The following is a 27,281-nucleotide window of genomic DNA, read 5'->3' as shown; positions in this document are numbered from 1 at the left end:
GACATCTCAGGGGAGAGCACTATATTAAAGAAGTTGCCCAATACTGACTTTATAGTAAGTCCTGTTAAATTCCTGAGAAAAGTACAGGGAGAGCCTATTATGTTATTCTGTGCTCCAGTTCCACTTCGTGGAACCATCATATTTTCCCAAGCCATATTCAATTGTTCTATTATCTGATTTTTAGAATGAATAGGGATTCAAAAGTTAATTTAAAAATCATTTAATACACAAAGTGAAAAACTATCTAGAATATAAAAGCATTTCACATTTTGTAAAACAAGTAATACCTTCTAAATTACAAATGATAGAAATCCACAGTCCTTTATCTGAAACCCTCGGTGCCAGATGTTTCAGACTTACAAAATTTTCAGATTTTAGAAAGGTAATTCAGTGCATATACCATACTACATTAACCCTCAGCAGACTCTGTGGCAGCATCCCTCCCCCCAATCATCAAACATCAATATTTCTGCAACAAAATAAATGAATATTCACACCAAATGGGATAAACAGATTTCAATGTCAGTTCAGATTAGATTTGCAAGCAAATGAGTTTTGTCACTAAGCTTATGAAAACCTTGTTTTCAGAGCTTTTTGGATTTTGGAATTACAATTACAGATAAGGGAGTGCACACCTTTATAAATTTGTATGACAAGACATGAAAGAATAAACAGTTGACCCATTTTTACAAATGAAGAAACATACACACTTTCAAATACATTATAAATTAACAGGCATCTTCTCTTTGATATTATTAAATGTACATCTTAAATACATATACACATAGCACACCTAACGTGGTTTATGAATGTGCAGTAAAATTAAAAATGAGATTAAGCCAACTCCTTATGATGCCAGGAAGAGAACTTTTTGAGTGCAACACAAGGAGGTAGGGTTTATTCTTCAAGAAATACAACTTTACTTGTGAGCAGTCTCTTCCACAGAAACACAAGTAGACAACTTTCAGTTAAAATACATATTAATTGAGGTTTTCTTCTCAACAATACCATAATTGGCCTTATGCCACAAAGTTAAAACTTTAGAAGGTATTTTTTGTTCTAAATAAGTGATGTTTTCCCAAGTTCGAAAACAAATGAGTAACAATGATGATGCTCCAAAGTAGTTGTGGTATTAAAACAAAAATTTAAACAAGTCCATTGACTTTTTATAAAATCCTGTCTGTTCAGAGGCTAAAATTACTCAAAATCAAAGTATTATGCTTGTAAAATCACGTTTTTATGATCATAGTAGAAATGTAGTTTCTGATCACAGCCACTTCTTCCACTGACCGATGTCTGAAGAATGGTTTTGGGGGAAAAAACGAATTCCAACATGTGCAGCAACAACTTCCATCAATTTGGGGACAGCAAACAAGTGGCAAGTCATTCTATTCTGTTAACCAACTCCAATCAAGACTCTAAAACCAGGCATGAAAAAGTTACAATTAGATGTTGACTTTAAGTGATACGTATACAGGTGTTCATTTTTGCAAGTTTCCTGCATGTATGGACATTTTATAATCAAAAGTTGAAAAATCAAAAATGTAACCATTACAATTAGAGAGTTCAGTTCACCTTATTTTCTGGTAATTTCAAAAAAATATTTCAAAGAGTTTTCATAAATATTTGAAGCAAATTCTTCTTCTTCTTTTTTTAAGAGACAGAGGTCTTGCTATGTTGCCCAGGCTAGCGTGTGGTGACTATTCACACTTAAAATTGAGCCTTAAAATCCTGGGCTCAAGCAATCCTACTGCCTCAGCCTCCCAAGTAGCTGGGATTACAGGTGTGCGCAACAGTGCCCAGCTACTATTATTCTTATTGAAAGAGGAAATATATAGAATTGACATTGAGACTAAATGCAGTAAAAGTTAATTCACTAAACATTTTATTGATTTCTCCAAGTTTTAACAAATCAATAGTTTATGGTAACCAAATCTTAATATAAGCACTTTATTATTATAACTATATTAATAATTTGTTTTATACGCAGCAGGTACTATATAAGAATTAAAGTATTAAAAGTCCCTTCTTATTGGAGAAAATTGATTGCTGAAGCAAAAAGGTACAGACCATTCAATTTCAGTGGTCATATTGTGAAGAAAGCTTCTACTTATTTAATTTGACAAAAAATGTTGTTATTGAAGATTACTGATGACATAATCCTAGTATACCCCTGAGTAACAGAAGATAGGGATTTGAGGTTGAGAATATTCCTCAAATGCTCTTTCCTCTGAATTCTATTCCCTATCTGTATCCCAGATGCCAGATAAGGCTAGCATGGAAAGTTAAATCCTTTGCACCCAACATATCTAAAACACATACCCATATCCACACAAAACTCACCATCATACTACTGCCCTGGTCCTCATTTGCTTCACGAATAATAGTGCTTAAATGGCCAAGACAGTTCAAATTTTCTTCTATCATTTGTGCTAAAGTCTCCCTGTGAGATGAAAGAACAAAGCCTTCTCAAATTCAGCAAAGAGGCATATGAATTTCCTTTACTTCTGTTCTTCTAGGTCAGGATGATCACTGCCCTTCCTGCAACCCAGCACACCAATGCAGCTAATTCCTATAGTCTTCAGTTTCCTCATTCCTCCCCCCAGAGGCAGAGTCCTATTTAGTCCACACTGCTGCCTCTGCCTAACTCTAATGATAAGTCCACTGTAACTCCAATCTGATTTTCCTCTGAAATATAAGTGGCACTTAGGCACAACTTTTTCCCCTCTGAAAGTGCTAACTGGGGGAAAAAATATCCTTGTGGCATAGACAGGATGAAAGACCTATTTTTGTTTCTGGAAAATTTCCCTTTCCTTACAAGTAGTAAAAACACCAGCATGCTTACTTCACAGACACAAATGCAAGGGAAGAAGATAGAAAAGTAATCTGTTTTGCAGAGATCAGGGAAGGTGAAAAAAAAACTCACTGGAAACTACAGGTGATAGCAATGAAAAGGAAAACAAGCAAGCTGATTCCTGAGGGCAACAGAAGAAAACAGTGTGATGAGGGAGCTGCCCAGAACCAAGAAGTATCCCTGGAAGTTTATATTTGAAGGAGATCCTGATTCTAGTTTCTACCTTCATCCTTTCCTCTTCCACCTGGCCTCTATCTTCACCCTTGACCAACCCCCTGTCTCCTACTAGAGCCAGTTCTAGGCCATGGATGTTAGCCAATATTAGCTTAGAACTAAATTCTGCTTCAGCTCATATCCAACAAATGGAAAAATTGAGGCCAACAGCCCCCAATCCTTTTAGTTAAGTACCACAGGTACACTGTAATTAAAATCAATTTTCCTTTATAATGTATTCCTATTAGAGAAGATATTTAAAATACCTGTCAGACATACTTTTGCAAACAACTACAACCTCAAATTGGAAACTACTTGTATAGAGGTGACATTTGCAACCATTAGCATCTCCTAACAAGACTAAATGCTTTTAATAAGAATAAAAAGGTAAGTAATGTGTTAAATTTTATTTCCTTCAACTCTCATTAATGGAATGTTTCCTAAAGTCTATATAATTAATTATAGCTTGTGCTATAGTTGCAGATGTATTGCATTGGGCCACATCTATAATGACCCCCAGATATACCTTGGAACTTGCTTTCTTTAAAAAAATAAAATACCTGATATCAGCTTGCCTTCCTGCCATGTGCTTTTTTCTCTCATAAAAGTAGAGTACAGAATGTGCAACTGCATGATCTCCTGAGCAGTGATGTGACATGGCTGCACTTCTGCAAAACTAATTATGGGCAGAGCTTCCAGGAAATGCTGGTGCTGTAGAGGTCTCCATGAGTTGTGAGAAAAGTGACAATACACAAGCTAGCAAAGAGCCACTGGCTCTGGAGATGGCACATCTTATGCTGAGAAAATAACAGAAATGGATAGTCATTCAGCTTTTAGCAGAAGAGTAGGAATTAATAAAAGATAATATAGGGCTTCAAACTTGAGTTTTTTATTTGCAAAACTGATTTAAGGCATTGAAAAAAGTCTGATTTTAGAAATACTAAGTTATAAAATAGAATAGATCTCAACAATTTATTTGAAGGGTAATCAAGGATCCCAAAGTGATAAATGCAAAAAGATAGCATAATTTCTCACAGAGATAAAACAAGTGATAAGCCAATAACAGAAAAAGGACTTAGAACTTGGATTGAGCCAATAATAATAGCAACATTTGCTGAACATTTACTTCCCAAGTACTTTGCATGCATTGTCTAATCAAATTTTCACAGCAGTTCTATTAGACATTCTCATTTTATAGGTAAGGAAATATGTAGATTAAAAAAGTCAAGTAAGTTGCCCAAGATTATTACAAAGGGACAGTCAAGACTCAACCCTTCTTTGAAGGCACTGAAGACTGCCTTAACCACTATTGCCTCACTCCCATCACTGCTCTGAAAACACAACTATCTATTGTTACAAAGTGAACCCACCCATCTTGAGGAGTTACCACGCATGACAGAGAATGTTCACGTTCTGCTGAAGCTGGGGGCAGCCATGCTGATGCTTGGGGGTTTACTGCACCTTCTAGACTGGATCCTACAAGGGACCGGGCAGAACTCTGTGTCTGAAGGAAAAAAAAAATTAAATGATTATAAGCAAGTACCTCTGGTGATTCATACAATTTCTTACCATATTCCTAAGACTTACGTTTCCATCACAGAGTATTTCTGTACAAAATTATTCCCACCGTTCACACCACTAGTAACTATCCTGTCGTAGCCCCTTTCATCATTGACTAAAACCAAATGTATCTACCTTTGTAATACCACTTTAGTTAGAGGGAAAAAAAAAACTCAGTTGAACATCAGGAACTGGAAAGGAGAGATCATCAAAGTCCTGCATCTCAATTGCTAGTCTGACTTCAAGGTAGGCACATGGGCATCAACCCAACATGAAATACATGTCTTCAAAAGGGCCCAGCTCATGCTGATAAATATCCCTTTCACAGGGAATAATAGCAACATAATGTTAAATAATTCAGTAATAATTACTTACACAAGCAATTTTAAGGAGATGCCATATTTCTTTCTGCCTCTTTCCCTGCATAAACATGACAGTATTGTCAGCTTCTTTGATGTTACTGAGGGCCACTTCCACCTTGGGGAGTAGATCAATAATCTTCTGCTTACAGCCCAACAACTTGCTGGAGAGATTAAATCAGTGTCAGATACTTACACATCCCCCAAGACTACACCATACTCCCAAACCCAGCTGGAGAAATGAACTACGATCAGCATCAGATGTAATGACGAATCTCCAAAGCACTGCCTACAAACAGGTCATATAAATGCATACAGCTGTGGCCAAACTACCCAAGGGACTGCCAGAACTCTTCCTGGGTCTAGTATATATACCAAAGAGGGGTATTATACTTTGAAAGGAACGTGATAAAAGTATGCTGGGTTTTTGGTAGGAAATAAAGCAATTTTTCTACCTCAGATGACCAAACAGCTCCTTGAGAACACGATCCTGACTCTGTACAGTATGCACAATGATCTTCACCATCTCTGTGCTGTCACTGTAGGAGTGATCTATAAAAGACAGTAATCAGTGGGTATAACCTCTTCTGTGTGAACATATCTGCCTCCAAACAAAAAATTCCTCAAAATCTGAAACTAGTTTTAATTAGTAAACATCTCCATCTAAATTAAAAATTGGACTAAGACATTTAAAGATCACTCATCAACAAATTCCAATAACATATCAAAAAACAAAATTATGTGTACCTGTGTGTGTATAACATTAATACAGATTTATCACTGTGTCTTCAGAGACCTTAGTTTCTGTGCTTGAGAAGGGTAGTCTTGGCTATCTTTAACCCACACTAACCCAAGCCCCAGACAAATATGCAGTCTCTGGCCAAGAGACCAATTTTTCTTGGATGGTTAACTACTTATTTAGAAAGAGTGGGACAATTCATCTAACTTTCACTGCCCAAAGGAGGCCCTTGCTATATAACTAGGTTGCTTAGAATTTCATGTTTATAGCCTACAAAAATTTTGAAAAAAGCTGACTTAAATCAAATCTGATACACTAATAAAGGGAACTTAGACACCCTGAAAATTCAGTTTGAGGGTAGTATGACATCTGAAAGCCAACTGACAGATGACAGATGTCCTCAAATAGGATGGTTGTTGGTCAGTGAGTGAGTTTTACAGTTCAATTGATGAGATGCTACCTTAATTAAAACAAAAATTACTGTCATTTTATATTTCAGAAAATGGAAAACTTATATTTCAGAAAACTTCAGAAAGTTGCTCATTGCATCATGTTGGTGTTTTCTCTGGACAATAATTAAGTCTGAATGCAATAATAATATTAGTAGTATTTGCTACTACCTGGTTATAGTTTTTTCATTTGACCCTCACAGCAGTTCTTTGAGATAGCTACTTTTGTTACCCCATTTTACCAAAAAGGAAACTATGAGAGGAGTGTCAAAGGAGGTTTAAAAAGTGTGTCCTCTGTTATCACTCCAAAGACCTCCTCCATAGCCCAACTTTATTCCCCCACACATTTGTCTCTCCCTCACCAACAACTAGACATGAGACTCCAAAAAGGCTCCTTTCCAAATAGCATTCCTTCCCACTGACCAAGCCAACCATCATACTTCATTATATAGCAGAAACACTTTATGAGTACTTCCCACTTCATCACACAAAATATATATTTTTAGAGACAAGGTCTTACTCTGTCACTGGGGATGGAGTGTAGTAGTGCCACAGTAGCTCACTGTAGCCTTGAATTTCTAGGCTTAAGGGATTCTCCTGCCTCAGCCTCCTGAATAGCTATGGCTACAGGCACGCGACACCACACTACGCTAATTTTTTTGAAACTTTTTTTAGAGACAGGGTCCCCCTGTGTTTCCCAGGCTGGTCTCAAACCCCTGGGCTCAAGCAATCCTGCCTCAGCCTCCCCAAAGTGTTGGAATTACAGGCATGAGCACCAGCCAATCACACACAATATTAAAAAGACATGTACTCAAGGGTTGAGATTTAAATAAAATTATATTTTTACTGCTTTATCAAGGACATTCTTAAATGAAACTGGCATTTTTAAAAAACTGAATGTATGGTGGTAATGACTACAAGCATAGTTTGGTGCTAGTGCCTTGATTCATACTAAGGTGCAGGCCATTTTACCCACCAGTGCTTTTGCACCATCAGTACAAATGTCAACATGGTAAAAAAAAAAAAGCAAATGACATCTTAGTATTATGAAAATGGCTTTGACCTCATAGACTCTCTGAAAAAGTTTCCATTATACTAACGGTTCCATGAGCCACACTTTGAGAGCTGTTGGTCTGGACTTCTCTATTTCCTCCTGTCCCATTCCCTTCTCACCCCATTACAATCTGGTTTCTGTTCCCAAAAGGCCATTATATTTTACAAAGTCATCAATGATATCCAAACTAAGTCCAATGAATATTTACATTGTTTACCATCTTCATTATCTACACCTCTGCAGCATTTCACCTTACAGATCACTTTTGCCTTGAAACTCATAATTTAAAAAAAATTTTTTTTAGAGATGGGGTCTTGGTATATTGCCCAGGCTAAACTCCTGGTCTCAAGCAATCCTTCCACCTTGGCTTCCCAAAGCGATAGGATTACTGGCATGAGTCACTGTGCCTCGCCTGTTTGCAAATTTTAAGGTGTAAAATGTATCTCTCTCTCTCTTTTTTTTTTTTTTATAATTTAACTATATTGCATATTAGGGCACAGACTTTACTTTTTATGTCTTCTGTAACCCTCAAAACAAATTTTTAATTAAATGATAATATCTTGCAGGTAAATAATACTTCATAGTTTTCAAAGTATTTTCACAAACATCCTCTTAACATTGCCACAACATATTCACTGAGTAGAAAAGCTAGGTTTCAACTCCATTTTGCAGAAGAGAGAAATAAGAAACAAGGCTATTTGCCTGAGGTAACTTGGTCAGTAAAGTACTCACAGGCCTTCCCGCTAACCACTCCATATCTGAAACCCATTGCACCAAATTCTTTCCAACCTGTCTAATATGAAGCAGCACTCTCCCTCTTCCTCTTCTCTGAATTCCTTTTTCTTTCTTCCATTCCTTCTTTCCATTTCCCTTTAAAAATTTTTTCTACCTCACTTTCCCTGTCACTTTCCTCTTCTAATCCCTTAAATTCCAACAAACTTAAAGCTACCGTACAATAAATGTCTCAATGGCAATATGAAAACTGTAATTTATTCTGCAGCTTTTTAAAAATTTTAAATTTAAAATCCCTTAAATTTGTTACACTAGTGATAGTTTCCTAAAATGCCTTCCAGTACTGTGATAGAAGTGTCTTACCTGAAGGTCTGTGCTTTAACTGTTTATATAGATCAATGGCACGCTGTTCCCTACAAAAGAGAAAACATGCTTCTATATCTGAAGGTAATTTAATGACTTCAGTAATCTATAACTTGAAATGAATGATACAGATTATTTGAATAATGATCCCATTTTAAAGCAAGTAAATATTGCCAATGAATATTTTACAGAGCATTTTATTAATAAGCAAGAACTATACAGGTTCTTAAAATGCAAAGTTTACTGCACTTCCTATCTGCTCTGAACTACCACAAGTACAACACCCTTGCACCAGGAAACACTTAAACAGGTAAAAATTATGGCCTGTGATTAGAGAAAAAACTGAAGTTTCTAATCCAAACACTTAGGAAGTTAACCTCATTTAGGGTACTTAAGAGCCAATACCTTGGACCAGAAGTATGGTAAGTAGGGAAATAGTTGTAACCTAGATATACATGGAAAATTCTTCTTAACATACATGTGAAAAAGATACCTTTATTAAAAACCAAAAAAGATCAACACAAAGAGTTATTTCCAACATTTCCTGTGACTAAGAAAAAGCTTCCATTTTAAATATAATGCCAATATATCTGGGGAAAGGAAAACGATAGAAAGAACCACACAGAGCTTTAATCTGCCAGATATAAGCGGAAGAATAATCTGCTACAAAACACTAGAGACATGAAGATCGACAACACAAGTACAGCCTTACAGAGATTCCATCAGATCTCCCTGACGTCTTCCATAGGGGCTCTTCTGTAGCTCCATGATTTCGGTGTGCAAGGACATAATCTGATCCTCCAAGTATCCAATGACACCAACCTAAAATATGATGACAACCAAAGGAGACAATAGGCTTGCCACAATACAATAGGAAACAAAACTCAGATCTTAAGGATAAAGAATGACTTGCTGCTGCAGTAGGAGAACTAAATAATATGAAACACTGATTTTGTTAAAGCCTTTTTACTCTTCAGATTCTGACACAGTTTTTCACCTAAGAACATACCTATTCCTATGCTTTTCTCTTTTCTGTCCTAACAACAGTAAACTACTAGCACTTGCTTTTTTCTCTGGAAAAGTAAAAAAGGTACCAATGTCATTAACAAGACAGAAAAAATGGCCACCAAAACCATTGGTATTACTTGCACCTCAGCTCTATGATTTTCATTGCCTTATTCTGGACTGCCTTGAATAAGTACACCAAAAGATAATCTGCCACCTAGAGAATGAGCTATACCTAGGAAGACCATACAATTTATTGTCCAAACCAGCATAATTTTGAGAGGAAATGGAGTACTATTGATAATTATGGTAAGATATCAGATATAAACTGGGACTATCCCAAGTAAACCAGGATGTGTAGTCATCTTATCTAAACTAATCATAAAAATAATAGCAATAACTGCCATTTATTATTGATTCCCATTTAATTTTCATAACCCTACTAAAAAAGGTACTGTCCCCATAATATGATATGGAAACTGAAACTCAGTGAGGCTAAGTAATTTGTCCAAAGCCCTTGTTTTTTATCACTATGATACCTCCCTCTACTTATACAAAACATCTACTAGAATTTTGTCTGAAATTCAGGAATGACATGAAAAATACTCTTTACATACCAAAATCAAAGATACTTTCTAAGGAAGACATCAAGAATTAATAAGCATACAGAATGAGGCCAGTGATTTTACCTCAGTATAGTGGATAGCCTTTTCTTCCATTTCTTTCCATGCTTTTAGCATTTTTTCTGAAGCTAAAAAAAAAGTCTAAATTGGTTATCTCAGAAATACCCATAGCTTTAATGACTGACTCATGTATCTCCTTGCTATATCAACATCAAAGATGTGTTATAGGTTGAATTGTGTCCTCCATAAAAATATGTTGAAGTCCAGACCCCCAATACATCAAAATATGACCTTATTTGGAAATAGGATCATTATAATCAGCTAAATTAATACTTATACCAGAGTAGGGTGAGCCCTTAATCCACTATAACTAGTATGATTAGTGTCCTTAGAAAAAGAGAAGAGACATAGGATACAGACACACAAGGGGAGCAAGCTATGTGACAATGGAGACAGATTAAAGTGCTACAGCTATAAGCCAAGGAACACCAAGGATTGCTGGCAAACCACAAGAAGCTAGGAAGCAGCAAGGACAGATTCTTCCTCACAGGTGTCAGAGGGAACGTGGCCCTGCAACACCCTAATTTTGGACTTTCAGCCTCCAGAACTGTGACTCAATAAATTTCTGCTGTTTTAAGCCACCTAGTTTATGGTATTTTGTTATGGAAGCCCTAAGAAACTACTATAGATGGTTTTCTCTTTAAAAAAAATTTAAGTGATACATAGGTATGGTTTTTTTTAAAAAATCAAACATTATAAAAGGATATAAAAAGAAAAGACTTCTCTTCCTTCTCTCTACCCTTCATCTCAAGGAATCTTACTAAGATTATCTGTTACATGGATACATACCTTACTCCTTCACAAGTGAGACCATTTATATACTCTTCTTTATTTTTTTCCACAACTTAAAACATTGCTGCCACTTATAGACCCAGGTGATCTTTTAACATCAGCACATATACATTTACCTCATTCTTTTTCAACAGTTGTATAGTATGCCTTTGACAAATGAAAGATTTTTTTCTCAACTGGACACTACTGATCATTTATTCTGATATACACATACCTTGCTCAGAACAAATGTACAAACAGTATTTGTTTCCTATAAAGGATTTGTTTCATAAAAGAAAAAAGAAATGCTGGTGGTGACCTCTTTAGTTTATTCAAAAAAAAAATTTTTTTTTTTGAGAGAGAGTCCCACTCCATTGCCTGGGCTAGAGTGCATTGGGATCAGCCTAACTCACAGCAACCTCAAACTCCTAGGCTCAAGTCATCCTCCTGCCTCAGCCTCCTGAGTAGCTGGGACTACAGGCATGCACCACCATGCCTGGCTAATTTTTTCTATTTTTAGTTGTCTGGCTAATTTCTTTCTATTTTAGTAGAGATGGGGTCTTTGCTCTTGCTCAGGCTGGTCTCGAACTCCTGAGCTCAAATGATCCTCCCGCCTCACCCTCCCAAAGTGCTAGGATTACAAGTTTATTCAAATTTTAATTCTACTTTTTTACATTTCCTTAGTACCTCTGAAGGAGATAAGCTTGGAGTCAAATATTGAAAATATGGAGACTGTGTACAATAAAAAAATAATAGGACTTCCCAGTAGGTGGTTTGGCAAAAATCATAACCTTGTAATTATCTGCATTATTATTTATAGGAAGATAAGCAGTTGAAGACTCATTTGGGCTGCTATAACAAAATACCATAGACTGGGTGGTATATAAACAACAGAAATTTATTTCTTGAACTTCTGGCCTCAAGTGATCCTCCAGCCTTGGCCTCCCAACGTGCCAGGATTGCTGGTACAAGCCACCATGCCCAAGAAATTTATTTCTTAGAGTTCTGGACGCTGGGAAGTCCAAAATCAAGGTTCCGGTAGATTCAATGTCTGGTGAGGACCTTTTCTGGTTCATAGATGGCTGTCTTCTCACTGTGTCCTCACATGCAGAAGGGTTGAGGGCTCTCACTCAGGCCTCTTTTATAAGGGCACTAATCTCAAACATGGAGGCTCCCCCCTCATGACTTAATCACCTCCCAAAGGCCCCCATCTCTTAATATCATCACCTTGGGGGTCAGGATTTCAACGTATGAATTTTGGGGGCACAGAAACATTCAGTCCATAGCACTGGCTAAGAAGTCACCCCAGTACAGATTTTGTAAAGAATGAGGTTTGAAATTCACAGATTCTTAAGTCACTTCTGTATTTTTCTGGAGCTGAATAATTTTAGTCCAACTGTGAAACTAAGTTGCTCAACTAAGGGATTAAAAAACACAGTGAACATTGAAAACAAACATGGTTTCTGATAATTTAGGTTGTCTCTTGTTCTAATGTGAAGGTAAGTGAAACAATTCACTATGAGTTGAGAAGGCAAAATAGCAGATGGCTTCAAGAGACTAGACACTTTTTAAAGATACATTACCCAGACACTTACATATACCATAAGTCATCTGCTCACTATATCTCTCCAAGTCAAGCTGAATGCTTTTCTGAAAAAACTGCAGTTTAGCTTTCAGTTGCTGTGATGCTGAGATCAAAGTGTTCTTCATTTTTGTCAAGTTAGCATTATATCTAAGAAGACTTAACCTAAACCATAGCAAAAAATAAAGATATTATCAGCATTTAGAAACACCAGAAAGTAATTTAAAAATATAAATTGCCATAAGCCCAAAGCTTCTTATACTAGTATTCAAGAACTACTACATCTTAAGCCATTACAATTGGATGGTTTCAGATCATTAGTAAGAATTCTACAAGTCTAATCAGAATGTTACATTTCAAATTAGCCCAATATGTTAGCATTGCACGAAACATTGATTAGTGAAAACTGGCAAGAGTAATTCTTGAGCATATCATGCACATTACATTGTGCTTATAAACAACGGAATCTGCTTACATTGCTGCTCTTTGTCCCTGAAAGAGCCTGCTATAGTCTTCTTTTAGCCCAGACACATAGTGCACTGCTTCAGCCCATACTTTACGTAGCTGTATAATTGGAAGCTGTATTTTGCTGTCCTGTACTATATGCAAGAACATGAGAAAAAGGGGAGGGTAGTTACTTTTGAGGATTTTAGAGTATATTTATCATTCCCTGTGATTTCCTGTCCACACAAATAGTATTCCCATAGATGCTAGAAACTATGCCTGAAAGAACCACTTGTTACCATTTAATTCAGTTCAATATATATTCAGTGAGCACCTGCAATACATAAACCCTGCTCTAGATACAAAGGGAAAAAAAATGAATGACATAATCACTACCCTCACAGAAGTTGAGACTGTTCCTATATCTGTCTTTTTTACTTGTTTCTCTCCAACCTGGAATAAGTTTTCGTTCTGCTAATCCAAATTCTTTATTTCTTTCAAGTTCTAAATCAAGTCCCATCTCCTCCACAATTCACCATGGTCTTTCCTGCCTCTGAATAATAAACTTCATCTCCTGAACCATTGACCCAGCTTCAAAAAAACATACAGGGTAAATGGCAGTTTAATGTAAGATATGCTTTCTTCAATGACAGACTTTAAAAAATTATCTATTTATGATTATCTCTTACCTGTTCTTTGGTAAAAGGAATTCTGCTTTTCTAAAACTAAGGCAGGTATGTGTTAAGTTCAATGAAATGCCATTTTAACATAGGAAATTCTCCAACATTGAAAGAACTTCATCTTGTACTTTAAGGTGGCAAGTATATTCTTTGCTATTCTTTTCTCATGAAAAGCTTCAGAGAAAGGTTAGGCAAAATTTGCTGCACTAGTAGCAAATTGAGAAAACGCATTATCTGAAGCAGACTTTTTGAAAAATAAAGTTATATATCTAGAAAAATCTTTGCCTTCCTTAATAATTATTAGTAGCCCCAATTAACCTTTCTTTTATTCTTTTTTTTTTAAGAGTTGGGGTCTTGCAATGTTGCTCAGGCTGGACTTCAACTCCTGGGCTCAAGTGACCCTCCTGCCTCAGCCTCCCAAGTAGCTAGGACTACAAGGGTGTGCCAACTTTTCTTCTATTCTTATATACCCACACTTTCTCCTGGCTTTCTACAATGACCAAAAACAAAACTAAAAAAAAAAAAAAAGTATCAAACTTTTTTTTTTTTGAGTCTGAGGGAGGGGAACCTGGCTGCTTTCCCTCATCCCCCAAAATCATATACTTTAAAAAGTAAAGTCTGAAAGGGCCTAAAAGAAATGATACCTCAATAGCAACAAGCACACCTAGTGCTCAGATCTTGATTTCTAATACTATTTTCCAATAGAAGGAACCATGGTTCCTTGGAGAAATGGCTGATTCTAGGACTCAGGCAGGAAATACACAAGATGAAGCTAGAGCATATCTTGTAGTGCCAGAATGTAAGGAAGTGCTAAAAAACAAAACAAAACAAAACAAAATAAAACAACTCATTGATGGGGGCATGTAAAACGGGTATAGGAGCCAACTAAAGAGCTGCTAATGGCCAAAGCTGGAACAATTTGCATAACAAAATAAACTAGTATTGGATTATAATACAAAGTATAAAATAAATCTCATGAGTTCATACTGACATAAACAAACAAATTAATAAATGAGAAGAGACAAATCTCCATGCAGAGGAATTACAAATAAATTATGTGGATACTCTATCCTAAAGGAGGGGAACATAACTGCCCACTCCTTAAGTATGGGTTATGCATGATGACTTCTTTCCAAAGAGTACAGTATGGAACAGGTAGAAAAGAGTAAACTTAACAGTTGAGAAACCTAACAAACACTACTTCAGCCAGGTGATCAAGGTTTAACACCAACCATCATAATTCATAATGTATCCTTTATATGTGATGAAAATATCACTTTACTGCTGTGATCTTTCCCCCAAAACCCATAATCTCAATTGCGAAAAAAAAAAAAGACAAATTTCAACAGAGGGGCATCCTACAAAATTCTTGACCAGTACTCCTGAAAACTGTCAGAGTCATCAAAAACAAGGAAAGTCTGATAAACTGTCACAGCAGAGCTAAATGTAATGTGGTATCCTGGATGGGATCTTATAACAGAAAAAAGACATTAGGTAAAATCAGAGGAAATATGAATGAAGTATGGACGTCAGTTAATAATAATAATATATTGGTTCATTAATCATAACAAATGTACCATACTAATGTAAGATGTTAACAACAGAGATAACTATATATATGAGGGACAAGGGATTATATGAGAACTCTGTACTATCTGCTCAATTTTTCTGTAAATCTAAAACTATTCTAAAAAAAGTAAAAAAATTAGTAAAAAAAATTTAATAAAGGTCTGAGGATAGGAAGATTGACTGGCAAGAGACATGATGGAGCTTTCTGAGGTGAAGGAAATGTTCTATATTGTGATTATGGTATGGACTGCACAAGTATATACATTTGTCAAAAATCAAACTATATGATCTGTGCATTTCACTATATGTAAACTATGACTCAATTCAAAGAAAAATTCAAGAGAAAACTAATAAAAAGGTAAGAGAGGACAGATTACATATATTTTAGTCCTTATACTCAATTTTATTCTTGATTTTACAATTTTGTGCTTTATTTTAGTTTGGGTAGAAATAAATTGATCAAACACTTCTTCAAAAGAAAATAATTTTCACAGGAAAAATTAAACATAAAGCAGTATTCATAGGATTTATAGGATAAAATGAAATAAATATTTGAACATGTTTAAATAATAAAGGGACAATTAAGAAGGAGGTTTAATTAACAGTGAAGTTTCATTGTCCTCTGAGAGGCCTATCCTCAGAAAAGTAAATCCTGTCTTAGATGAGGGGCCTGGTGATGATTTAAAATCTACCTTTTCACCTTCCAAACTACATAAATCCATTTTTCACCACATAGAAACTTCAAGTATGAAAGATACAGAACAGAAACACCAAAAGACCATTTCTACTAATCATATTGAGAGTCAAAATTATATTATTTTAGGCTTAACACATTGACTGTCACACTAGAAAAAAAACTTTTTTCCTTGAGGCCACGGTGTTTTATTACAAAAATAGAATAAAAACTTCTAAAACACAATGATCCTTTCTAATTTAATGAAAAATTTGTTATTTTTTATGGTTTTCTGTGAGTTATATGCAACTTGAAAAACAGTTCACACAGCTCCCAAGGTAAGGAGATATATCAGTTAAATATGCTTCACGAGGCCCTGGGCTCAAAACTTGCATGAATTAAATACAACTCATATGGCAGTTAATATGTTAAAACTTAGCCCCTAAATGGACTGTACTTACCAATATAATTTACACAATCAGATAAACTTCTGGAAGCAAATGGCCCTTCATATACAGTCTTACTTTTATCAAACAAATAAACCATATAGCTATCACAGCCTCTCTGAAAAAGAAACAAATAATTACAATTCTGCTCAAAGATACTTGAAAATCCTAGGCTCTCTACTTGTGCACCAGATTTCCTACTTTGAAATGCAAATGAACAAAGTCACTGTATATTAGCACACATCCTACAGATACAGAATCTATACTTTCGTTAAAGAAAAAAATCCAAACTTTAATAAGGGTGAAAGTGAAAAACAATCACTAAAACCAAAAAGGCATATATATGTATATATACATACACACACACATGTATATATATACACACACAGTGAAAATACTATTTAGTAATCAAAAGGAATTATTTATACATGCTACAACATGGATGAACCTCAAAAATATAATGTCTAAATGAAAGAGGTCAGACACAAGACACTAGACATTGTATAATTCCATTTATATGAAATGTTCAGAAAAGGCAGATCTATGGAGATAGAAAATAGATTCATGGTTGCCTTGGGTGGGCAGAATGGAGATTAACAGTTAATGAACATAAGGGATCTTACTGAGATGGAAATGTTTTTCAACCGATTTAGGGTGATAGCTGCACAATTTGGTAAGTTTACTTAAAAAAAATTACTGAATTATACACTTGAAATGGGTGAATTACATGATATTTTAAAAATATGCCTTAAAAAAGCCATAAAAAGAAAAATCTGGAAAAAAGTCATGACCACAATCATATTTTACCACCCATTTATGGGACCTGTGAGACTGGGGGTCTAATTTCAAAGTACTAGGCTTCAAATACAAGAAGGAATAGAAAGTGGGAGCAGAGAACTGGCACCAAAGAAACAGTCTTACAAAGTTCACAACAATAAGTGTTTCACTTCTATCTTGTTCACCTAGCAAGCAATGGTAAAAATCAGGAGTAGGACAAAACTAAAAAATTATTATAAGATGTGCACAATTCCTCCACAGAAACAGATTTCTTATACTCTAGGTATATTAGAATTCTCTTACAACTCCATCTAGAACACACTGAGAAGCTGGTTTCCGAGGATCCAGAGAAATTCCTGTTTCTGAAAGCAGCTCTTGAGAAACAGTACTTATCCCAGTTTCACGCTCAATACGAGACTGCAGTGAATGAAGACTTTCATCAGGTGGTAACAAAAAAGAAATTATCTTTGCAGAAGTCATATTTAGGATATGTACTATCTGTATAAATAAGAAAAAAGATAAATTTATTAATCACTTACTATATAAAAGATTCAGCACAAGATACTAAAAGAGGATTATTAGCAAAAGGCATTATTTCTACACTAAATAAGGTTCACTCATTCTCCAAAGTGAGACCTCCTGATATAATTATAAAATGACATTCTGAAAATGGAAGAACAGTTTTACTTTTCTACCACAAGAGATGTTAGTTCCAACAAAATTTCAAAGTTCTAGAGATGCACAAAATCGAGAAATAAAAATCCCAATTTAAAAAAATAACACTTTCTATTTTGCAAAACATTAACATACACCTACAAGGAAACATTCCCATTTATGAAGTGCCTAATAGATGCCAACCACAGAGTTAAGTGTTTTCACATAGCATCCTCATTAATTAGATCTTCTAATGTCCATTTTAACAGAGGGAGAAACCAGAGTTCTGTTTGTGTTTGAGACAGTCTTGCTCTGTCACCTGGGCTAGAGTGCCGTGGCGTCAGCCTACCTCAAAGCAACCTCTAACTCCTGGGCTCAAGTGATCCTCCTGCCTCACCGTCTCGAGCAGCTGGGACTACAGGCGCACACCACCACAACCGGCTAATATTTTTCTATTTTTAGTAGAGATGGGGTCTCGCTCTTGCTCAGGCTGGTCTCAAACTCCTGATCTCAGGTGATCCTCCCACCTTGGCCTCCCAGAGTGCTGGGATGACAGGTGTGAGCCACCGCTCCTGGCTCAGAGCTCTAAGTTAAATAATGTGTTAGGGATCACACAGCTGGTAACTGGTAGAGGTTGGATCTGAACTCCTCTCTACTTCATGTTGCCTCAAGAAATAATCATCTGATAGAGAGCTATGTCTCTCTTTAAACAGGAAAGAGCATTGTTGTTCCCATTAAAGCCACCAAATCCCAGAGCAGTGACCTGCCTAAGGGGCCCAAAGTTAGATAAGAACAGTCTTTTTACTCTCACCTAAAGTCTCAGTAAAAGTAGCCTTATATAGACCACGTGAATGTGAGGCTGTGTCAGGTGGAGCTCTACCCAGGTTAACCAAAGAGAGAGCCACAGTCACAAAGTTGGAGGTCAATCTTTTGAACATAATGTGATTTTAAATTCTCTTCCTTCCACTGTCCTTAGATATGCCATACAAATTAATGCCTACATTTCTCCATGCCTTACATTAGCTAGTATATGCAAATGATTAAAATTATCTCTGGTCTAAATCCTTACTACGAAGGTAAAGCATTAATCCAGGCCATTATTATTTCTTTTCCCCCCCCTTAAAATATAAATTTTAACAAAAACTATAGATGACAGTATAAACTTCCCTCCTAACCCTGTGGCCTTGCCTAGTTTCAACCTTTATTTACATACAGCCAATCTTGTTTCATCTATAGCCCCCCTCATATCCCCTCCCCTGAAGTATTTCTTTTTGGTCTTTTAAACATTTTATTTTGTGACAATTTAATTTTTTTTACATACAAAAATTGTGTATATTTAAGGTATACAACTTGATGTTTTGATATACATTATGAAATAATCACATTTCAGCTAATTACTACATCTATCACCTCTTCATAGTTATCATTTTGTGTACCTCTTGACCAACATCACTATATTCTCGACCCTTCTTCCCCAGCCCCTGGCAACCACTATCCTATTGTCTGCTTCTATAAGTTTGACTATTTTAGATTCCACATATAAATAAGATCATGCAGTATTTCTCTGTCTTGCTTATTTCATTTAGCATAATGTCCTGCCAGGATAAACTTCCAGGTTTATCCTGGCAGGACATTATGCTGGCAAGATTTCCTTCTTTTCTTTTTAAGGCAGAATAATATCTCATTGTATATATATATACCACACTTCCCCAACCATTCATCTGTCAAAGGACATTTAGGTTGTTTCCATATCTTGGCTATTATGATTAACACTGCAGTGAACATGGGACTACAGATACCTCTTGGCAATCCTATTTTCAATTCTTTTGGATATATACCCATAAGTGGGATTGTTAGATCATACGACAGCCCTATTTTTAATTTTTTGAGAAACCTCCATACTGTTTCCCATAATGGCTGTACTAATTTACATTCCCACTAAAAGTGTACAAGGGATCCCTTTTCTCCACATCCTCACCAACATTTATCTTTTATCTTTTTATGACAGCTGTCCTAACAGGTATAAGGTGATATCTCACTGTGGTTTTGATTTTCATTTCCCTGACGATTAGAGTTGTTGAGCACATTTTTATGTCTGTCGACCATCCAAATTTCTTCTTTTGAGAAGTGTCTATTTAGATCCATTTTTAATTGAATTATTTATGTTTTTGGTATTGAGTTGTATGAGTTCCTTATAAATTTTGGATATTAACCTCTTACTGAACATACGGTTTAGAATATGTTTTCCCATTCCATAGGTTGCATTTTCATTTTGTTTACTTCCTTTGCTGTGCAGAAGCTTTTTCGTTTGAAGGGCCACTATTATTTCTACTTAAAAATCCTGACATAGTTGCTCAAATAAGTGGTGTTACAGAAATACCAAACTGCTTTTATAACCCAAAACTGATCTTTTTAATGTAAATTCCAAGTGTTTTAAAAAGATTACCAATATTTCTCTTAGCATACTATTAACAGACTATCCTTTAATATATAATAATCTTTTATATTTAAAAGGGAGTGGGAGGGAAATCTTCAAAATTGACATGGATTTACAAGTATTCTACCTGAGATTTTCCATGCCTTCCTAGTCTAGGCAGATTTCACACTGTGACAGCTGCCACTAATAGCAATAGCAGAAACTTAGGATGTAAATCCTACACTGGACATTTACTTTTACACCAGGTGTATGTCAAGGTAGAAGTCATCATGGAATCCCACTACCAAAGCTCCAAACCAGAAGGGAGCAAAAGAAAGGAGGAGGGCCGGGTACAGTGGTTCATGCTTATAATCCCAGCACTTTGGGAGGCTGAGGTGGGAGGATTGCTTGAGCCCAGAAGTTTGAGACCAGCCTGGGCAATATGACAAGACTCCATCACTACAAAAAATAAGAAATATTAGCCAGGTGTGGTGGTGCAAGCCTATAGTCCTAGCTAATCGGGAGGCTGAGGCGGGAGGATTGCTTGAGCCCAGGACTTCAAGGCTGCAGTGAGCTATGATTGCTCCCCTGTACTCCAGCTTGAATGACAAAGCAAGACTCTGTCTCTAGAAAGAAGAAGAAAGGAGGAAAGGAAATACAACCTAAATTTATCTTTTTGTTTACTCAAATAGAGTACCTACTATGGTACACGCTAGCGTGTTGTGGTGGTGGTAGTGGGTAAGCAAACTGAGTAACTTATGATCCTTGCCCTCCATATGATTATAGTCAAATAAAAGGTATTAAGATACAGTAAGAGAACTAAAATACAAGGCAGAATGTGATAGGTATTATAATCATCATAAAGGACTGCAGATGAGAGTTGTTTTTGGGTGTACAGCATCATAGAACTATCTATACCTCTCATTCATATCAATGACTAATTTACTGAGAACCTGACACATGCCGTGCTCTGTACAGAATGCTGGGGTAGGGATGGGGTGGGATGGGTGATTGTTAATAAAAGTAGTAAAACAATCCCAGCCTTGGCGAAGATGACAATCTATGTGGAGAGGCATGAGTAGAAGATGATAAATAATTAGAAAACAAAGTATTAGTAAATATGATTAAGTGACAAAACTATATGGCAGATACCATTTTTAAAAAAGCTTTTAAAGATATGCCAGTGTAGATGAGGAGATGCAGAGATGGAGAACATACTGGGCAGAAAGATAGCATCTGTCAAAGCACAGAAATGGATAATGGGGTTGAGGCATAACGAACAGTGACAAGCATAACAAGTGAGGTAAAGGTTAAAAGCAGCAGGTACAAAGCAACACTTGGTTGGGGAAAGCCCAAAAAAGCCAAGTATATCAGTTTACACTTGATTTGGTAGGCAAAAAGGAACTATGTTAGTTTCTTGGACAGAATCAAAAAGCATTTTCAGAAGATGAGAAAGGCAGTTCATGTTGCATGGACAATAGTGTGGGGGTAAGTATAAAGGCATGAAAGCCAAGTAGGAACTTTCCTCACCAAACCAAATCCAGTATGATTAGACATAAATGAATGAGGTGACAATGGCAACAACATGGGAAGAGAAAAATAAAAAAGATGCTTCAAAGGAGTACTAAAGACCACATAGAAGCAAACTGAGAAAGCTTGCTAAAGAAATAAAAAAGCATCAGCTCTAAGAATATCATTTTCTTTTTTAAATAAACATCAAGAAATGATTATTAAAATATATTTATACTCATTTTCCAAATAAACTTGTTAACTTCAATGCAGGTCTTATGAAGCAAACCCCATTAAAACTAACCTTCAAATTCAGAATGTGATCCATTAATATAAAACATCTTGGCTGCTTCGAAGTAAGATCAACAGGTCCTCCTCTCTGCTGAGGGTCCCAATTCAGCATCAATTGTAGCCAGTTTTCCATGGGTTCTACTATTAAACTAGAAAATGTACAAGAATAGGGTGAAAATCATTATGTCCCAATTTTCCTTTAGTATTGTTAAAAAGATTTTTTTATAGGTTGTCCATTTCCTTTTCCATCACTTGTCTGTACCCTTTTATATCTTTCAAATAATTCATGAAATGACAAGGGACAAACTTTTTTCCATAAAAACAACATAAACCCCACCTATATAAGTTAGTAACTCCAACAGATTGAGTCCAATTCCATTCTCCAAGGAACGCATTTACTTCATTATCCCAGGAGTCTTCTTAGCACCTAAGCCAATTAGTCAAGTGGCCGTACTTCTCGTTTTCATTAGACCTGTGCTATCCAATATGGTAGTCACTATATCGGATAGCCACAAGTAGCTATTTACATTTACCATTTATTTAAAATTCACTTCCTCAGTCATGCTTGCCACTTTTCAAGTGCTCAATAGACTCACGTGGCCAACAGAGATACAGAACATTTCCATCATCACAGAAAGTTCTGGATAATGCTACTTGAAACAGACAACTACCCTACTACCTAACTACCTACCCTACCCAACTACCCAAGTACCCTGAAGAAACTGAGGCAAACTTCCTCAACTAAAATACACTTACCTACAAAGGCTATTTGGCTGAGGTAAATGGCTACTAAACCGAACTTCTCCTGTCATCTCTTCACATGCAAATATACACTTTGGATCCTTCTTCTTAATCTTCTCATGGCTATAAAAATAAAAACTACCATAGTTGACAACCTGATTCTCACAAATACTCTAAGATTTCTTGCCATTTGGTTTTACTCAATTGTGGCTTAAAAGACAGTTAGACCACTACAGAAAGAAAAAGGCAGACAACTGAAAAAATTTCCATTCCTTATTAAGTTCCCATTCATTTCTTACCAGGTAAATGGCTGCAGATGATGCAAGAAAGGCCTGTATCCCACAATACATTCAAACACCATGGTCCCAAAGCTCCAATAATCAACAGTGGCTGTGTAAGGCTTATTCTCAAAGAGCTCTGGGGCCTTAAAAAGAGAAAATGCTTTAAACGTCAATACTATATCGGAAAGGCTACTTTATTTCTGAACTAGTACATGCATGACCTTCAGAAATAAGAATGAGAATCTTGTACACTTAAACTCAAGGAAAAAATACAGGTCTCACCAGATACTGCAGTGTCCCCACAAAAGATGTACACAGGCTTCCTTGATCAACATCTTTGGCATATCCCAAATCAATTATTTTATGTGTTATCTACAAAATAATAATAATAAGAGTAAGTATTAAATGGTCAAGAAATTCGAAATGGAAAGGCAACAATGTCCTTATAAAGCTGTAGAGAGGTTGGTGGTGAAAAGCTTGGGCTCTGAAACAACACAAACATGTTTCAAGCCTAACCTCCACCACTTAACTAGGCATGTGCTCTTAAGTTACTTAATAGAATTACTAACAGTCCCTACTTCACAGAATTTTTATTAAGATTCAATGAAGCAGTGAAAGTAAAGAACTTAACACAGTGCTTGATACCTGGTAAAATTTAAATACAGATTGGCTATTAATTTTTATTTTAGTATATTCAGAATAAGCTTGATTCATTAAACTGGAAAGCAAAGGTAAGGTTGACTTCCAAACTTAAAGCATCATACCACCTTAGAGTGGATTAAATGTGAGTAAATCCCTATCTAACTTCAAGAATGTCCCAAAGTTTTTGGATACCAAAAAAAAAAAAAAGTAGAAATAATTGGTACTAAGCATACACGAAAGGCTCCTAAGAGAAGAAGCATCACCAAGGTTCCATCCAACTGATGAACCACCATCTTTACTAACTAAAGAGAACACAATCAATGCAAGTTTCAGACTCTTGGCTTTAAGTCTTTATTGGAATGGAACTTGGAAGCTAGAAACAAAAAAATTCCTCAAATTACTGATGAAAATGAACATTTTAAGAGTCAATTCACAATTTCTGGTTCTTCTCAAGATGACTCATTTAGGAATTAGAGAAACCAAGGTTTTAAATTTTAACTAAACGTAGAACTTAGAATTTTGGAGAAGGAGAATGAGTTTTAAAAAATACATACTTTTTTTTTTTCTTAAAGTAGACCCAGGATCCATGTGTATATATTTTGGATGTGCTTCATAAAATAGTAAAGGTTAACAAATTATTTACTCACTGTCTGTATCTCTGATACTGTGTTGAAAAAACAGACATGAACAAGATAGGTACAGTTTCTCTACAAGGGAGCCACTGTTTAGCAGAGGAGACAAAAAAACTAAACATAAAACTACAGTTCAGTGTGGTGAGGATTAAAACAGAACAAGCCTAAAGTGTTATGGGTACACAGCAAAGACACCAAAGCTCCATGACTAATTGTATCAGGGAGACTATATTCAATAGGCATGAAATATTTCTCTAGGTTTCACTTACCTTTCCACTAACATCCTGAAGAACTATATTTTCAGGTTTTAGATCTCGATGTATAATTTTGTTTTCATGCAAGTATCGAATCCCAGACCCTAAATAAAGTTTAAAGTGTATTTTGAAGTAACAGAAAACACTGACTTAAAAAACAAATTCACCTCACATTTCATACAGATCTGCTCTGACACTTAAATTTATATGGATAATCATAACTACATAACTAATATTACAGTAGTTCAGATTTGCTTCACAGAAAATGTAATAATATTAAACAAATACTACAGAATTATAATATATACTCAACTTATTAAAATAAACATTAAAAAGAAATGGAACAAATCATTGAAAAGATCCCCATAACTTTTATAGCCTTTTTCTCCCACCTAAATCACCCTCTTCAATTGGACTTTGGCCCCCATGACCTAAGGAAAGAAACAAAACCAAAATATATAAGGAAACAAATTCTTGGGTTTTGCGCTTCTTCCAAAGGCTTAGATATTTGTTATTTTAGGAATTTTTCATGAGTAATTCTGATTAAACAGAGATTTTTCACCCTAAGAATTGACTTGATGACCTATCCCCCAAAGAGATGCAATTCCACTGCAAACAAAATTACTACATCAATTGGAGGGGTGACAGTGAAATTGAGTAAGGTCATTTCACACCATCTTTTGGTCAGTAATTGGGGTATCTATTAGACAGAGAAGGACTCCTCGTCAAAAATAAAAAATAAATAAAATATCCTAGTTTTAATTTAGCATCAACAGTAATAGTTAGATTTTTAAGAGAATTTCTTATAGATATTAAAAATCTATATGCTTTGTATAGTATATCAACAATTCCCAAGAAATATACAAAATCTTTTATGGACCAAAGGGGCATTAAATTACAATGGTATATTAATATTCATTACATACCTATATCACTTAGTAAAGAAAGTATCTGGCTTTCTTTAAGTCCACAACAATTTTCTGGTTTGTTGAGTAGCTAAAGAAAAAAAAAAGAAATCTAAAAATGTGTACTGCAAATTGCTGGGCTGCAACTGTGACACATATCAGCCACTATACTCTGAGAGAATATTCAAAAGAGAAAATAAGTCATGATAAAGAAAGTGTAAGGGAAAAAATTACCAAATTCATACTAAGGGCATGTAAATTTCATGATAAGGCTCATAAAAGTAACCATGGCAAAAGTATTTGAAATGGGAAAAGGTTGACAAATCTCAGACATATATTAATATAAAAACAGCCATATGAACACATTTAAAATGAGATAGGAAAAAAAGATAGCAATAGAGAAAACAACTTGTCATAAGCACCTTAAACTCCCTCCCCTCCCAGTAGCTGGGACTACAGGCACACACCAGCACACCCATCTAATTTTTTCTATTTTTAGTAGAAACGAGGTCTCACTCTTGCTCAGCCTGGTTTTGAACTCCTGAGCTCAAGTGATCCTCCTGCCTCGGCCTCCCAGATGCTAGGATTACAGGTGTGAGCTACTGGGCCCAGCGTAGCACCTTAAACTTTGATACCTGGATCTAATACCATCAATATAGTCCCATCCTGCAAACAATAACAACAAAACTGCATCTTCTAAATCAGGGGCCAACAAACATTTTCTGTAAAGGACTAGATAATAAATATAATACTTTAGGCTTTGTAAGCCATATGGGCTCTGTCAAAACTACTCAATTCTGTAACTGTAAGAAAGCAGCCACAGACAATGTGTAAAGAAAAGAGCATGGCTATGTTCCAATAAAACTTTATTTACAAAACAGGCAGCAGGCCATAGTTTTCTGATCCTTATTCTAGATTATCACATTCAATGTGATTCAAACACTGCTAAAGTTTGTGATTTACTATCTCTCATCTCAAAACATCCGCACTACCTTCCGGAGATCTCCTCCAGAACAATATTCCATTGCTAGAAGAGGCACATCATTAATCAAAAAATTCAATTCCTCAGGAACATCACAGGCCTTCACAACATTTGCATGGTTCAACCTAACAAGAAGGGGAAAACATAATCAAAAAATTTTTTCCAATGAAAAGGGACTGGATTTGAAATGTTAATTGGGGGGAGGGAATAAAGATTGGCATTATTTATAATATTCTAATTTCTGATTTATATAATTAAAAATTAGTATTTTTAAAAAGAAAATATACATAAAAATACCATCACTATTACTACTATTTTTATGTGCCAAGCAGTAAACACTTTACATATATCAACTCAATTACTTGTCATAATAATCCTGTTATAGGTAGATTTATTAATACTTTCATCACACAAGAGAAAATTGAAGCACAAATTGGTTAGGTGACATAAGATCACACAGAGATCCTGGCTGAGCCTGACAGGACAAAAATTTTTAAAAATTTAAAAAAAAACAAAGATCACACAGCAAGCAGGTAGTCAAGGAGGGATTGAAATCTCACAGTCTGGCTCCAAAGCCTATATCATACTGTCTCTTCCATTATTACTTACAGTGTCACCCAGAGATGAACATTATTAAAATCTGGGCATATTTCCTTCTAGTTTTTAATCTGTGCACAAATAAATTTTCTAGTACATACTGAATCACACTATATATTGCTTTCTAACAGTTTTTTTAAAACTTAATAATATATCATATCCCAGTCATCATCATGATGGCTGTGGCTCCCAAAACTGGAATAGATTCTCATGTCTTAGGGACCTAAAGAAACAGAATCTCCATGTGTAGGGCCTGTGAATTTATAGTGTTAAGCTTTTCTGGTGATTCTGCCATAGAGCCAGGTTTGAGAATCATTAAAGTGAATTGAGCACAGACATTGGAGTCAAAAAGTGCTCATTTCAATCCAGACTCTAACTACCAGATGTGTGATTCTATGAGCTTCAACTTCCTCATCTACAAAAT

General features: G+C 35.6%; 1 protein-coding gene across 3 annotated transcripts in view; it reads right to left on the bottom strand.

Annotated features, from left to right (window-relative positions):
• Positions 1–204: 204 nt before the first annotated feature.
• The window catches only part of CHUK (component of inhibitor of nuclear factor kappa B kinase complex), a 33,764-nt gene continuing 6,687 nt past the window's right edge, over positions 205–27,281 (bottom strand). Inside the window, exons 3-21 of one of the 3 annotated variants that reach the window (XM_045568636.1) lie at positions 26,271–26,385; positions 25,300–25,369; positions 24,389–24,477; positions 23,128–23,217; positions 22,864–22,988; positions 22,580–22,687; positions 21,837–21,972; positions 17,257–17,451; positions 16,192–16,294; positions 12,840–12,963; positions 12,378–12,529; positions 10,018–10,079; positions 9,036–9,145; positions 8,324–8,373; positions 5,442–5,538; positions 5,003–5,150; positions 4,438–4,571; positions 2,344–2,443; positions 205–1,418 (exon numbers count right to left, since the gene is read on the bottom strand). In XM_045568636.1, coding sequence (XP_045424592.1) covers positions 1,389–1,418; positions 2,344–2,443; positions 4,438–4,571; positions 5,003–5,150; positions 5,442–5,538; positions 8,324–8,373; positions 9,036–9,145; positions 10,018–10,079; positions 12,378–12,529; positions 12,840–12,963; positions 16,192–16,294; positions 17,257–17,451; positions 21,837–21,972; positions 22,580–22,687; positions 22,864–22,988; positions 23,128–23,217; positions 24,389–24,477; positions 25,300–25,369; positions 26,271–26,385 — 2,038 coding nt within the window. In that variant the 3' untranslated portion in view covers positions 205–1,388. The remainder of the gene's footprint in view (positions 1,419–2,343; positions 2,444–4,437; positions 4,572–5,002; positions 5,151–5,441; positions 5,539–8,323; positions 8,374–9,035; positions 9,146–10,017; positions 10,080–12,377; positions 12,530–12,839; positions 12,964–16,191; positions 16,295–17,256; positions 17,452–21,836; positions 21,973–22,579; positions 22,688–22,863; positions 22,989–23,127; positions 23,218–24,388; positions 24,478–25,299; positions 25,370–26,270; positions 26,386–27,281) is intronic. The other 2 variants (XM_045568637.1, XM_045568638.1) reach the window with 2 other exon arrangements.

The sequence above is a fragment of the Lemur catta genome, chromosome 14 (genome assembly GCF_020740605.2).
Source record: "Lemur catta isolate mLemCat1 chromosome 14, mLemCat1.pri, whole genome shotgun sequence".
NCBI lineage: Eukaryota > Metazoa > Chordata > Mammalia > Primates > Lemuridae > Lemur > Lemur catta.
This window is presented reverse-complemented; position numbering and strand designations above follow the sequence as displayed.